The sequence below is a fragment of the Aspergillus fischeri genome, genomic scaffold (genome assembly GCF_000149645.3).
Source record: "Aspergillus fischeri NRRL 181 1099437636263 genomic scaffold, whole genome shotgun sequence".
Taxonomy (NCBI): Eukaryota; Fungi; Ascomycota; class Eurotiomycetes; order Eurotiales; family Aspergillaceae; genus Aspergillus; species Aspergillus fischeri.
Genome location: NW_001509763.1, coordinates 652838 through 667179, shown reverse-complemented (window position 1 = coordinate 667179; position 14342 = coordinate 652838). Strand labels below are relative to the sequence as shown.

Here is a 14342-nt window from a genome sequence, read left to right as displayed (position 1 = left end):
TTTTAATTTCATATCAGAGAGCAGCAATGCCGTAGAATGGGTTTCTAAAAACGGGATACAGTGTGCGACTATGATGATTTTTCAAACTCAGCTGCTTCTTAGACGCAGTCCAATTCGTGTATCCAAGTACTGCGAAATCAATTCAAGTACTTCAAATGTCAGGCCGCCCATGAACCTAGGTCCTTGAACACAATCATATTCCTTACTTTTCCTGTGCGGCTTTGGCTGCCTCCTGGATTTTCAAAGCCTTGGAAATAGCAGGCAGGGCATGAAGTCTCTTCAGCCACGCGTCGAGGTTTTGGAAGTCCTTCTCAAGATCGATGGCGTCCCCGGTGATTGCTGGAATAATCTGGAACCAAGGAACGAATGCAGCATCGACATAGCTGAATTTATCCCCGACCAAGTACTCGCGGTTTTGAAGGTACTTGTTTAGGACGCCGCAGACACGCCGGATTTCGTTGTAGTAGCGCTCCTTCGCGCTGTCCACCTTTTCCGGATGGTAAATGGTAAACCACACTGCTTGACCAAAGTATGGCCCCTGGCCGGACATTTGGAAATGGAGCCACTGCTTAGCATGGAAGTACTCTGGAGAGCCGGCAGGAAAACTGACGGTATTCTGCTTATCGTACGTTTCGACCAAGTATTCGAGTATGGCGCCCGATTCCCATAACGTGATTCCCGTATTGGGGTCTTCGATCGCTGGAACGCGGCCATTCGGATTGATGTTCACAAATGGCTCCTTCTTCATCTGGTCCATTGGGACGTATTTCTGCTCATATGGAATACCCAGTTGTTCCAAAATGAAAACAACCTTCAAAGGGTTAGGGCCGATAACGTGGCTCCAAAGGACGATAGGCTTCAAAGACATCTTGTAGTTTGCGCAAGAAGAACAGAAACACGACTCAGGGATATATCAGTAGGAAGATCCTTTCTCCAGGAGCTTTGGGTCTGAGTCCCATCACAGAAGAAGCAGGCAACGGCAGAGATAACCTCCGTATTTATATACCTATCATTCGCAACATCGTCATTGTTTCGGGGGCTCGTCACATTGAGCACGCCGGCAGTGCTTGGCTGCGACGGCTCACTGTTTGATTGAGATACAGAGCTATCCGTTGAACACCACCTCCTTGTCGAGTAAATTATTAAGCTCTCGAGCCCAAGTGGAGTGAGTATATTGCATGCTGACAAATTGAACATCCTTAACTATAACTAGTGGGTTGGATTGCTCTCCTTGAATCAATTCGTCGGCACTCCTCCAATCCGAGATGCCGATAGGACGCTTCACCGATGTTATGGGGAAGGATCCTCAAGATGGATTATCAATCAAGTCATCCTTGGCGATGATCGAAGGACATGGAATTGTGCTTCCTCATTCCAGCACAGAGGTACGCTTATGACCGCAGTCCCATCTAAGGGTATGATATAGCGAGAACGATAAGACATCTCGAAGATCTTGGAACTCAAGGTTGTGGCGATGATTGTGCATCTAGAGGGATCATGCTCTGTTTGTTCTTGGCATATCGCTTGACCCCGTTGTGGGGTATCCGCAGATTGCTAGATGGGGCATGTCATTGATATTGGCCTTCTCCACTCGATAAAGCAAGAACATCCATCTATTTGGACATTCTTGTAGACTTTGATCACACAGCATGAACCGTCATGCTTTCTAGCGTAAATGCTGACAGCTAGCCCGGCGAACAGATGACAATCGATGACTACCGAGCGAGGCCGATAAGATGATTAGCAATCAAATGATTCAGTACGCGAATAGTAACATCAAAAAACAAGGCTCTACTGTCTTCGGAGTAGGAGCAGATGCATACAAGCTTGCGAATCAGAATTCTCTGAGTGCTTCCGTAGACCAGATGATTGAGGGTATCGTGGACATGACCTCGAACCCAAAGAGTGCCACGAGAATGAAAATCTCTTCCAGCCGTCGAGGAAAATTTTTACCAGGATACTGAAGCTATTCAATGTTCTAGTGGCGTCTAGTCCTTTTGATATGCGCGAAATGCAACGTGATGTTCTATTCTTGTGATAATCAGACGTCATGTTTCGGAGTACGCTTCGGAGCTCGGAGTGGATCCAGCATCGTCGGGATGCCCAAGCTCAAGGCTAAACAGGACCCCGAACAGGCAACATATGGCCTAGACTGGGCTGACTGAGCGGGATGAAACTGTTCAGCAACTTGTGATATCTTACTAAACAAGGTTATTCACGATTGAGGCGTTTACGGACTGTCTCGAATGCGCGGCCTCAGTCTTCTTTACTCCGTTACGGCCACTCCGTGATCTCGACTTTGACTCATGCGCTTATTTCTCCCGAGTATCTAGACCGCAACGAGTACGTGTCAGCCAAATCAGGACTGCTAAGCTTGATCGATGGGTCACAGGTGGATCCATTCTGCCCATCCTGAATCAGAATGATCCTGTCAGATGTTGCATTCGCAAGTCGCAATCCCACAGAATTCCATAACTGCCTGAGGCTGAAACATAACGATACTCGGAGAACGTTACGCATATCGACAATTCATCGTGAGATTACTACCATAGGGTCGCCGTAGAATCTGACTGAAAAGGCATGAAAGTACTTGGCGGTCGAAAGTACGCACATTATTACCAAAGTACGGAGTAAAAGCCGGAATGATCGATCTTTCTTTGCAGGTCCCTCGAGCAAAGCCTCAATGGTGGCTGACATGGGCTGACGATCACGACACTGATACTCCATAGATAATTGGACAATTTCATAATATTAGGTGGCTGTAGGGCAGAAAATCCGATGATGTCTTTGCCTGTGATTCTAGGCTTCATGCACGTCGGTGGGTCCCGACTATCTTTTTTTTCTTACTCCGATATAATCGGAGTAGAGCATTTGATTCCGGAGTAAAATGTTCAGTATACAGCTTCACGCCGTCCACCAAGTATATAAGGAATGTCGCGTATCGCCCTTCATTCTGAAATTCATCACTCATCCAGATCAAGCTCACTCAAATACAATCAGTTCCTTGACAAAGCACACAATCAAAACAATCCTCGCAACACCATCGCAACAACATACCAGAACTATAAAGACCACCACAAAACCGAACAAAACATCCTCCGAACACCAGTCTCCAAATTCCTCTCTGAAGACCAAGTCAAAATAACATCAAAGACTTCTCCAAACCACCAATTACCACTCAAAGTCAAAATGCCTTTCAGAACCTCCATGTCATCCAACTCCTCCTCCAGCGACGCCGCCTCTACACGCTCCGTCTCCTCCAAAGCATCAACCCTAAAGGGCGTCCAAAACATGCACAAGAAGTTCCTCGCGACGAAGCACAAGGCCTACACCAACGCCAGCTCTTCCCCATGCTCCGCTGCTGCTGAGCACAACGCCGCCGTCGCCAGCTATCTTGCTCTGCGGTGATTCCACTATACTCGGAACTCGCTACTGCGCCGTCCATCCTGGTGACTGGATGGACTTCTTCCGGAATGTGATACCCTCTCATTGCGTTGAAACGACAACCAGACACGACAAATTTGCTACGCCTTTTTTATCTTTTTTTCGGGGCTTATTGGAATTTGTGATTTGAGGCGAATGGCGTCAGGGCTTTTATGGACAAAATCATTAAATCAATGATCGATACCTCATTGAGCACTTTGTATACGGCTTCCGTTGATTCGTTCTGTTCTGTTTGCATTGTTGCTGTCGAGTTTGCTTATTACCTATACCTAATAATTGCCCTAATACATAAATGCTTTGCCTGGAACATATAATATCTAGAGCGATTTCTTCTTTAAACTATGACTAGGCTTTCTCTGCACCCTTCAATAAAGTTCGCTTCCCTAGACATGGAATGCTAAGTAATATGCATAATCGTAAGAAGGCTAATATATACATAGAACCACAGTTGGGCTATAATCCGGCCATCAGCTCGTTCATGGAAATTGGTTTGCGCACAGCATTTGAAAACCCATCGTGGTACGTGATCCAGACTTTCCTTCCTGCTTTGGATGCTTCATTCTGCACTGGACTGTCGTCCGAGCTTTGCGGCAGCGGCTCCGGGTCCTTGAGGATTCTCCCGAAGAAGTCACGCTTGATGCCCGGAGCGTTTCTTATTGCATTCTTCTTCGCTGATTGGTCATCATTCTTCCCACTCTTGCCGTTCCAAGACTTCCCGGCCTTGGACGAACTAAGGGCTTCGGATTGTTTCCGCATAGTCTCCTTGCGGTATTCTTGGTCTAACACTTGACGAACGGCATATCGAACAGGAGCAGAGCCGCCTGAATCCGCAGAGGTACCTTTGATCTTGTGAAATGTCACAAATGAATCCAATGGCCTATGAGAAACTTGTTCAGCTTGGCCGCACAGCAGAAACACATAGGGAACAGGAAGTACTTACGGTTCCATACGATAAGCCCAGCCCCCATGCCCGCCACCTTCACCCTCAATTCGGACTTTTTCAAATACCACCCCCAAGCCTGCCATGACTCGAACCGCGGCCTGAACAAGCGCCCGTTCACTTTCTTTGCGAACACTGGCCACACTCTTCTGCTCCCCACTTCCACGCACCACAACTGGTTTCACATCAGGCGATAGCATGCGTATGAGATTCGGGATAAGTTCCGTGGTCAAGCAATCCGTTGAGCGGAATAATCGTAATAGAGGAGCCGAGAAAGAAGATTGGAACCCCGTAAGGATCGCGCGGCTCTGCTTTTGAGCTTCGAAGGCCGCAAAATCTGCTCTTGGACCCGAAAAGGGGTGCTCGTCCTCTTCATCGTCATCGGGATTCTTAGATATCCTCTTGCCTCCGACGGATGAAAATAGATGGTGGAATGCTATAACTGACTGACTCAGATAGGGTGTGAGTTCCCATTCTTGGGAAGTGAAGACTTTCGACGAGATGGTATCATGGAAGTGGAGCCAGTCATATGCGGCGTTAGGTTTGGAAAGAAATGTGTCGTCCTGATATGATTGAAGCGGATACGTAGCGAAACATTCAGATACACAGCGGTCATGGTCGCCACTGGCGTCAACCATTTCGCGCAGCTTATTGATGGCATGCCGTTTTCTAAGGTCCGCAACACCGAGAGGCACGTTCCCGCTAGAAATGGCGAACGGGTCATGGAATGATTCAGCATTTATGGGAGCGTCAGGGAACCCTCCACCTTCCAAAAAGACACGGTCCACAATGTCTCGTACACCTCCGCGATTCAGCCCTTTAAAGAATGAGGCTTCAGCCGTACCACTGAGAACCCGTTGTTCGAGCCAGCTCCGTGTTAGTCTGAGAGACGACAGGTTTTCGTTTCTCAGCTTATGCGCCACCCACTCCGCGGCGACAAGCACGCTTCGGATATCACCTTCGGCCGTCCCACTGCTTTTGAGGCCACCACTTTTCTTCCTCGCCAGACCCCATGATGCCTCGCATAGCCGCCGCACACCATCGTTGTCTGATGGAATGCCCTCCAGAGCTAAGATGTTCTTCAAGCGTGAGACAACATTTTCAAACGGTGCTTGGCGGACATGAATGATCTCAGCTACAGAGGAGGCTCTCAGGGGCCGTAAGCTAGGGTGATACACGTCATTGCAAACCAAGATCAGTGGGCGCAAGAACCGGAAAGTGTCGCCTTTACGTTTTTTCCCGTTCTTGGCATTCTGATCGGCTGATCGTGCCATGTTCTTCTGATCGAGTAGAACGAGGTCAATTAGGGCCTTCATGAAGCCTCCTTCTCCACCGCTCCCAGATCCGCTAACGACTCCGTCGACTTCGTCAACCACGACGCACACTGGTCGCCCAGCCTTTCGCACTTTGCGATCTCCCACCTCCACATTCACTCCTTTCACGTTTTCAGTGCCAAGGGCATCTCGAATCCGCCCCTTGACAACGTCTCTGCTGCGGTCATCACTGGCATTGATCTCTAGTACCTCGTATCCTGCTTGTTTGGCGCATACATGGGCCAATGTGGTCTTTCCGAGCCCTGGAGGACCACACAACAGCAGAACCTTACGGTGCAGCCGTTCGCCATCATCGTTGTTGTTGCCCGGCTTTTTAGTTCTCGACTTGGCAAGATTAGGGAAGACGATCGGCTCCCAGCCCTTCAACCATCGCAAAACAGATCGATGGATGCGCTCGTCTCCAATAAGCTCAGTGAACTTCCGAGCGCGGTATTTCTCTGTCCACATCGCCGCTGCCATTTTCTTATTCCTTTGGCCCTCAAGAGGAGCCTCGACAGATTGCTGTATCGTGCGGTCCGGTGCTTTTGTGGAAGCTTTAGCCTGTTCAGTTTCTCTTGCAGCCTCATCCAATATTTTATGGATGTCAATGCCATAGTAGCTTTTCTGCGCTCGTCCTGGTCCCGTAGTCGAGCGACTCGCAACTAGCCTCTCGTATGAAACTCGGGGCTTAGAAGTTCTCTGAGTGACTGTGTGTGTCTTCCCAGAGCAAGTCTTTATTTTAACCGATTGCGTTGTTCGTCGTGGCAAGTCATAAGTTAGCGCAATCGAATCGCTCACGCTCGTAGTAGAAGGCTCTGTGTGTATAGATCTTGAGACGATTTGTGGCAGGTCCACTGGCTCCTGCTCGATTAATTGCTCCTCCAACTCAAATTGGCTCTTCATTTGAGCATCCTGAAACGCCGCCAGCTCATCCACGTCTTCATCTTCTTCATCCAGAAAGCCGCCCATAATTTTCTGCCGCTTAGGCTCCATTGACTGTGACTGTTCATCGTTTTTCCGCTTCTGCGCCTCGTTCGGAGAAGCGGCGCGGGATGGAAAAGCAACCGGGGACGAGATGAATGGCATCTCGGTGATGGGAGGAGAAGAGGGTAAGTAAAAGCCTGAGTTTATTTCAGGTATTTCATTTGGTTCGTGTAATGCCTTTCGCGCTCTCGTTGGAGTATCTGTTTCAATGTCAGATTCTCAGCCGTCCTCCACCCACTCGTCAACGCTGCGTACCGGGTCTCACGTCCTCGTCACTTCGAAAGACGTCAGATAGATTCCAAGCCCGGTGTTGTATAACAACCTTGTTACGAATGTTCTCTAGTCGGTGTAGGTTTAAGGCTTCGAGATCGTCGGAGAAGGTTTCTGAAAGAGGGTTCTGTTCTTCGGAGTGAAGGTGGATAGCTGGATCAAACGAAGGGGGAATCAATGGTGGAGAGGTTGTCATTAAGGTCAATTAGAGGGACGTATCAATTCAATGACACTATACGGAGTAGTAACAAAACAAAGAAAAGAGGGTAGCTATCAGCTTAGTCGCTCCCCATAGTTCGATGAAAAGTGAATAAGACGACGCGTTCAAGACGCGCCAGCGGAGTACGCGCCTGGCCGCTTATCGTTGCTACTTCATTGCAGGCCACTCCGCATTTACTCCGTAGCACTCCGATAGACTCCTCAACACACCTACGTTCATGAGTTGCGATCGATTTCAACTCAATTGAATGCATGATCACGTTTCTCATCGACGAAGAAGGCCCTGCGACAGCTTTAGATAATATTTTGGGTGGAGACCACCTTCCTAGCCTTTGCTACGTTCCGTCCACCAATTCATTTTAAATGTACAGAGTAGCGAGAAGTTTCTGGCCTATTTTGGGCGCGCCTCGTAGATTCAGGCGCACGTTGATTTAAGCAGGCATAGGATGGATTGTTGATACTAGGCTCCAAATCTATTTCCTAGCATTGGCGTTGCGTGGTATACATTTTATATAAACACACCACCTGTAGAGGGTTGCATAAGGAAATGAACAACATGACAAGGCTCAATAAAAATCATAAAAGGTACTTCCGCAATGAGATCTTTGTATTTACGCCTGGCTCTTCAGCTTCTCGGTAAGCTCTGGCACTTTCTCGAAAAGATCGCCAACAAGGCCGACATCAGCAACCTGGAAGATAGGAGCATCGGGATCCTTGTTGATAGCAGCAATGACCTTGCTGTCCTTCATACCAGCAAGGTGCTGGATGGCACCCGAAATACCAGCGCACAGGTAGAGCTGAGGCGCAACGTTCTTGCCTGTCTGGCCAACCTGGAGACTGTTGTCGGCGAAACCACTGTCAACCGCAGCGCGGGAAGCACCAATTGCAGCTCCCAATGCGTCGGCAAGAGGCACCATAATGCGGTCAAACTCCTCTTTCGATTTCAGGCCACGACCACCAGACACAACACGAGAGGCAGTAGCCAGATCAGGGCGCTCGGACTTGGCGAGCTCTTCAGATACCCACTCGGTCTGAGCGGGAGCATTGGGGTCAGCTCCCTCGACGACCTCGGCAGAGCCGCCCTCGGTCTCAGTACCCTGGAATGCAGTGCCTCTGACTGTGATCACCTTGATGGGATCGGTCGATTGAACGGTGAGGATGGCGTTTCCGGCGTAGATTGGGCGGACAAAAGCTGCATCAACGGATTAATATGCGAATGACTCATCACGTAGTCCGACGAGACTCAATCCGGGGGCCACATACTGTCCTCGCTCTCAATTGCTGTGATATCGGAGATCTGTTGCACATCGAGCAGAGCCGCAACACGAGGCAAGAGACTCTTTCCAAAGGCAGAATGCCCCGCGATGATGTGGGTATATTCGCCCTTCTTGATATTCTCCACAAGAAGAGGAGCGTAGTTCTCGGGCAGCCCCTGGATTTCAATGAACATCAGTACCTGCAAAAAAGCATATAAATCACTATATGACAACCCGGGTCACTCTAACCTTTTCATAAGCGTCGTTCTCCACCGCCACTACTTTGTCCAGGCCCTTGATCTTAGCTGCTTCGGCAGCAGCAGTTCCCTTCACGCCTGCGCCAGCCACGAACGCTGTGACTGGTCCCCCAAGCTTTTGCGCCGCGGCGATTGCTGAGAGGGAAGAGTTCTGGAGCTTGCCATCACGCTGTTCAAGCACGGCTAAAGTGGAGAGAAGGCGGGCAAGTGCGGAGGCTGTAGGTTGATTGAAGGCCCGCGATGGCTGGAATTGCGACCGGACGGCCCGCAGGGCGGAGTGTCTTGCAATCGGAATCATTGTGCTATATTCAGAGAGTGGTGAGACCTGCTCAGATCTCTCGTTGGGTCGGCAACAAGGATGAGTTTTTGAATGCGGGTAACAGGAATCAGAGACACTGAGGATTATTCCGACGGGCTCAGTGGTTATCGTCGGAGCGCCAAGCATCGCCGATCCCGGCCTGTCCTCGGTTATGATGACCGAGCTCATGAGGCCTCTACAAGCTTACGACCGAGTATCTACGATTTGTACTCGCTTCTGGGGATACACTGCTTCTAAAAGGGAACTTTTATGGTGATCTAGAAAGCATGAAAGGCCATATCAGAAAAGAGACTTTTTGTTCTTCGAGGGGTATTGAGAACACGCCCTGTGTCTATATCACAAAACTGACACACGTGACATTAAGTACGCCGCGGCAAAACCCGTATCTTGGACAAATACAACATCCGTAAAACACCAGTATAGAAGCAATTATGAAATCGACTTTCTCTTCTTCTTTGAAAGCCCTGATGCCACTTTCTCTGCGTTTGTAACCTTCTTGTTACCAGACTCGTTCCCATCCTCCAACGCCTTAGCCTTCTGCCGCTGAAGCTTCTCTTTTCTTGCAGCCATGGACAACGCATCGTCATCCTCATCAGCCTTCGGCTTCTTGGCCTTCTTATTGTCCTCGAGTAACTTCTCGTCATCGCCAGTTTGCTTGCGCTTCTTGTCATTCTTCGCACCCTCGATAGCCTTGACATCTTCCTCAGCATCTTCCACAACGTCACCCTCGTCCACCCACAATTCGCTTGCCAGCCAAATAGGCATGGCCATAGTATTAGCGCCCTTGATGTGAAGAGCCTTGACGTTCCTCCAACCCTTCGTAATGAACTTATCCGTCAAACCCTTGACAACAGTTTCAACATTCTCGGCGAGCTGCTCTGGAGTAAATTTAGATGAGCCCACCCGAATTGCGGCCGTGGTAGCAGGCGCAAGTTGTACGGCGGCGCAGTTGAGCGTCTTCTCAATTTCCTTGGCGACAATGGCCGGGGACGCGAAAGTACTGTCATCGTCCTTTGACTTCTTCTTGGGGTCTTTCTTGACCTTCTTGCCGTCCACTTTCTCAATTTCGGCAATACGGATGGGAATTGGCCGCTTGCTCGACTTGTAGAACACCTTTCCAAGAGTATTTACCAGTCGCATGATAATCCGGTCATCTGCGAGGAAAACATCGTGCTCAGAGAGTAGCTGACGACGACTCTCGAAACTCTGATATCTAGCCTTGAGTTTCGAGTAACCAATGATCCGGTCAATGCGAGAGGAAAGATGCTGAGGGAAGGAAGGATCGGCGACGATATTCTTGACCGAGCGCTGAGGATCGGCGGTGATAAGGCAAATACTTAACGACGGCGAGGCATTGAGGGAGTGTGGAATGCTGATTTTTCCGGGCTTCAAACGGTTCTTGTCGACAACGTGCTTCTTCGTGGTGAGCACAAGCCAGATCGCCTCATTTTTCAGCGGAGTGTCTTCTTCGGAATCTTCATCGTCGCCGATAAGTGTCTTCTTTGCCGCTGTCTTTTCCTGCTCTTCCTGTTTCGACTTGATGTGTTTCAAGAGTGCGGAAGAAGCTCTGGCGACCTAAATGATCCGTGATTAGCAAAAGGACTGGTCTGTGATGATCATAAGGTGGTAGACGCAGGGACATACTTGGCTCTTTTCAAGCTGATAAGGAGACCCCGATTCCACTTTCGTGGTGAGCGCTGTGGAGGACACCATTCTTATAAACTGATTGACTGCCGTTGCAGAATTCGAATATCTCAATTTCTGCGATAATGGAAACCAAAAAAATTCACGGGAAGGCGGTAGGCAAATTTGTCCGGTCTTGGCGTGTATGCATCTGCTTAGTCATGTCCCCTCATCAAAATAGCACCGAACGACATCGGTTCACCAGCAAAACTCATGATTCTCTAACCTTCTGAATGATCCTGAGAATTCATCTCTAGATAACGAAGCTTTTATATTCAGTTCAGAAATGAAAGTCGAACATACCAGTTGGTGCTTGTATTCATTCTCTTGGAGTATTCGAAAATGTGACTATAATAAGCAGTAATCTGTGTGCTGGTCATATGCCGAAGGTATGCTTCAATCGACATACTTGAGATCTCCTGCAGATACAAGCAAGGGCCACAGTATTCACGGTATGATTACTCTGAGCATGTTTTTCAGAGAATTCTTCTGGCTCTATTATATTGGCAAGGAGCGCCTGATTTGCATATATACGTCGCAGAGACGTACATATATATATACGAGTGAGCTAGGAGGACAACGACTCTTTGGACAATCAGGTATAGCTTATTCAGTTTACAGGTCAGATACAGCATCGACTTTGTCTCAGTGAAAGTCATGTTTTCAAATGTTTGGCATATCCTGGTTCTATTTCCATTCGTTTTGTGCTGCTGAGAGATCCAAGTATGAACGTCTTGGGTCCACAATCAGTAATCCTGGTATCACTCCTATTCCTCATCGGTTCATTTGGAGCATAGTGCCGTAGCACAGTAGCCTCGGTTTAGACTGAGCGTACTCTTGCAAATTTGCGGAATATCTACAGGCGGTTCGATGATGTTTGACGAGCTAATGAGCTTAAATTATAACAATATTACGATTGACGATTTGTTTACGACTATCTACTCGCATGGCACATCTAAAGGAGTATCGACGACACTCGACAGAGGCGGAAGACTCATCTAGTTAACGTAATCCACAACCGAGCGAGCCACCCAAGCGAGCGAGCCACCTCGGAACCCCTGAAACCTTGCATCCATTGGATCATCATCAAACCCAATTTTCCATCCAATATGACATCAAAACAACCTGATTCAACTGTTAAATTAGAAGATCGCATATCTCTTGCAGTCAAAGCATACCAAAATGGCCAGTTCAAAAGCATACGAGCAGCAGCAGCAGCATATGATGTTCCTCAATCTACTCTTACACATCAAATCAGTGGACGCAAAGCGCGGGTTGATATACCAGCCAACTGCCAGAAGCTTAGCAGTCTAGAAGAGGGTTCTCTGAAGAAATGGATTCTGGATATGGATGAGCGCGGCCTACCACCAACTCAGGATACTGTATGCAAAATGGCAGATATCTTACTATCTCATTGGAATCCAGGCCTATCTACTGGAAAGAACTGGGTCAGCAACTTTATTAAACAGCATGATGATCTTATATCAAAATATACCCGCAAATATGATTACCAGCGTGCAAAATGTGAGGATCCAGAAGTCATCAACCAATGGTTTAATCTTGTTCAGAATACTATAGTAAAATATGGTATTCTTGAGCAGGATATCTACAACTTCAATAAGACTGGCTTTCAAATGGGTGTAGCCCATACAGCAAAGGTTATTACTTCATCCCGTCATCAAACAAGCCGCGTACGAGCTATACAGCCAGGGAATCACGAATGGGTCACTGTCATTGAATGCATTAATGCCTCTGGATGGCCTCTCCCCCCTATGATCATCTTCTCCGGCAAGGTCCACCAATCTCAATGGTATCAAGATATCAACCCTGACTGGCTGATTGGTCTGAGTGATAATGGGTGGACTAATAATGACCTTGGAGTTTTATGGTTGGAAAAGGTCTTTGAAAAACATACTATGGCTCGTACAATTGGGAAATATCGGCTTTTGATTCTTGATGGCCATGCTAGCCATGAATCAGCAGAGTTTGATCTTTTCTGCAAGAATCATCAGATCATCCCTCTTTATATGCCTTCTCATTCATCTGATAAACTGCAACCTCTTGATGTTGGCTGCTTTGCACCCCTAAAGGAGGCATATGGGATAGAGGTGATGAGAAGCATTCAAAACGGCATTCATCACATTGATAAGGAGAACTTTCTGACACTTTATAGAGAAGCACGAAAGGCCTTATCATCCAAAAATATCCGCAGTGGATTTGAAGCCTCTGGTCTTGTTCCATTGAATTGCCAACGGGTGTTGGATAAGCTTACTATCAAGCATATTACACCACCATCTACTGCCCATGGTCCTTCAGATCAGGAATAGACTGCAAAGACTCCTTATACAACTGCTGAGGTACAAAAGCAGATGCACCTCATCAAACAACTGATCAATCGCAACTCTGAAAGTCCTCTAAATAAAGCAATCCGTCAGCTAGCAAAATCGGCTGAATATACCATGCATAAAGTCCTTCTCCTAGATCAGGAGATAAAAGGGCTACGCGCAGCAAATGAGAAGCAGAAATAAAAGCACACAACCCCTAGATCTTTTATTGCTACTGGAGGTGTTCTGATAGGTGCTAAAGGCCAGCAACTTGCCCAAGAAGCTATACAGGTGATGGAACCAGTTCCTAAGAAGCGTGCGCCACCACGATGTAGCAATTGCCATCAAATTGGTCATATTAGAACAAGCTGTCCTAGTAGACCTAGATAATTCAAATGTTCAAAGACTTTTTGCTTTGGTTTGATTCCGTAGTACTAAGATATCTTATAGTTGACTGCGGGCAGAATCATGTTCGGGTGGCTCGCTCGGTTGGGTGGCTCGCTCGGTTGTGGATTACGTTACTTGATTAACTCTGGAGATCCACCCCTTAGTCTACACTATCCACATGTGAGGGAAAGGCCTCGAATGTACGGAGTACGGAGTATCAGCAATGGTCTCGGAGTGGCATTCGCTTCTCCAATATAATTTCTACACGATCTAGATGTCGCAGGGAGAAAAGACAGGCTTCGAAAACATATCTTGCATACTTAGCGGCTTGCTATATATATTGTTACCTGGCTCCTCGGCAACAGTTAGACCCAGCACGTTGGTGTAATTGAAGCATGTAAGGTAGCCCAAGTGTGGGCAACGGGCCTCGAACTTTCGTAGTCAAAATTGGCCCTAGATTTCGACCTCGATGTTCATACTTACAGGTGAACATATTTCTGGCAATTTCCAAGACTCAAGTCAAGTATCCGTAAATGATATCTATTCTGTATTGCTCTCAAAATGGCCCCGCAATAGAAGCAATATTCCGAAACGTGGGCAACGGGGCAGGTGACTACCTATGATACCGCCCACCACATCTTCGTGTCACAGTGCTCCATGTATTTGACAGCCAGCTATGACAGCAGCCTTGGTCAACAGTCATCAGTAGCAGCACGAACAAGGAAGATCTGAAATATTGCTCAAATGAGAGCAAGGCGCTCTGCGATCTCATATATGAGGAGAAAACCGATGCTCATAATATTGACCAATTGCTGGTTATGTCTCTAAATCAATCACCCTCGTAACTTCATTAACGGTGTTGCCTAAGTTAAGCTGGTCCTCGACGAAGTACCCACAATGAGGCGATTTGGGGGATCATCTACAGTGCTTCACAGGCCATACCAAG

At 47.8% G+C, this 14342-nt stretch overlaps 5 protein-coding genes across 5 annotated transcripts, besides 2 other annotated features; 1 reads left to right on the top strand and 4 right to left on the bottom strand.

The window, feature by feature from the left end:
• Nucleotides 1–13: 13 nt before the first annotated feature.
• On the bottom strand, nt 14–868 carry NFIA_026710 (glutathione S-transferase family protein; the record flags this gene model as incomplete). Its single annotated transcript, XM_001261493.1, has 2 exons — nt 14–44; nt 207–868. The coding sequence occupies 2 exons, from the start codon at nt 866–868 to the stop codon at nt 14–16; spliced, it is 693 nt and encodes a 230-aa protein (XP_001261494.1).
• A 2063-nt stretch (nt 869–2931) lies between these two features.
• NFIA_026700 (uncharacterized protein) lies at nt 2932–3408 on the top strand (the record flags this gene model as incomplete). Its single annotated transcript, XM_001261492.1, has 1 exon — nt 2932–3408. One exon carries the CDS (start codon nt 2932–2934, stop codon nt 3406–3408), a length of 477 nt encoding a protein of 158 aa, XP_001261493.1.
• Nucleotides 3409–3897: 489 nt separating this feature from the next.
• On the bottom strand, nt 3898–6783 carry NFIA_026690 (putative sister chromatid cohesion factor (Chl12); the record flags this gene model as incomplete). The annotated part of the gene is made up of 2 exons (XM_001261491.1): nt 3898–4321; nt 4385–6783. The coding sequence occupies 2 exons, from the start codon at nt 6781–6783 to the stop codon at nt 3898–3900; spliced, it is 2823 nt and encodes a 940-aa protein (XP_001261492.1).
• A 998-nt stretch (nt 6784–7781) lies between these two features.
• Nucleotides 7782–8981, bottom strand: NFIA_026680 (electron transfer flavoprotein subunit alpha/FixB family protein; the record flags this gene model as incomplete). Its single annotated transcript, XM_001261490.1, has 3 exons — nt 7782–8362; nt 8434–8602; nt 8676–8981. The coding sequence occupies 3 exons, from the start codon at nt 8979–8981 to the stop codon at nt 7782–7784; spliced, it is 1056 nt and encodes a 351-aa protein (XP_001261491.1).
• Nucleotides 8982–9431: 450 nt separating this feature from the next.
• Nucleotides 9432–10715, bottom strand: NFIA_026670 (uncharacterized protein; the record flags this gene model as incomplete). The annotated part of the gene is made up of 2 exons (XM_001261489.1): nt 9432–10577; nt 10647–10715. 2 exons carry the CDS (start codon nt 10713–10715, stop codon nt 9432–9434), a joined length of 1215 nt encoding a protein of 404 aa, XP_001261490.1.
• A 1115-nt stretch (nt 10716–11830) lies between these two features.
• Nucleotides 11831–13315: a mobile genetic element.
• A 169-nt stretch (nt 13316–13484) lies between these two features.
• Nucleotides 13485–13518: a microsatellite.
• Between the last annotated feature and the right edge of the window lie 824 nt (nt 13519–14342).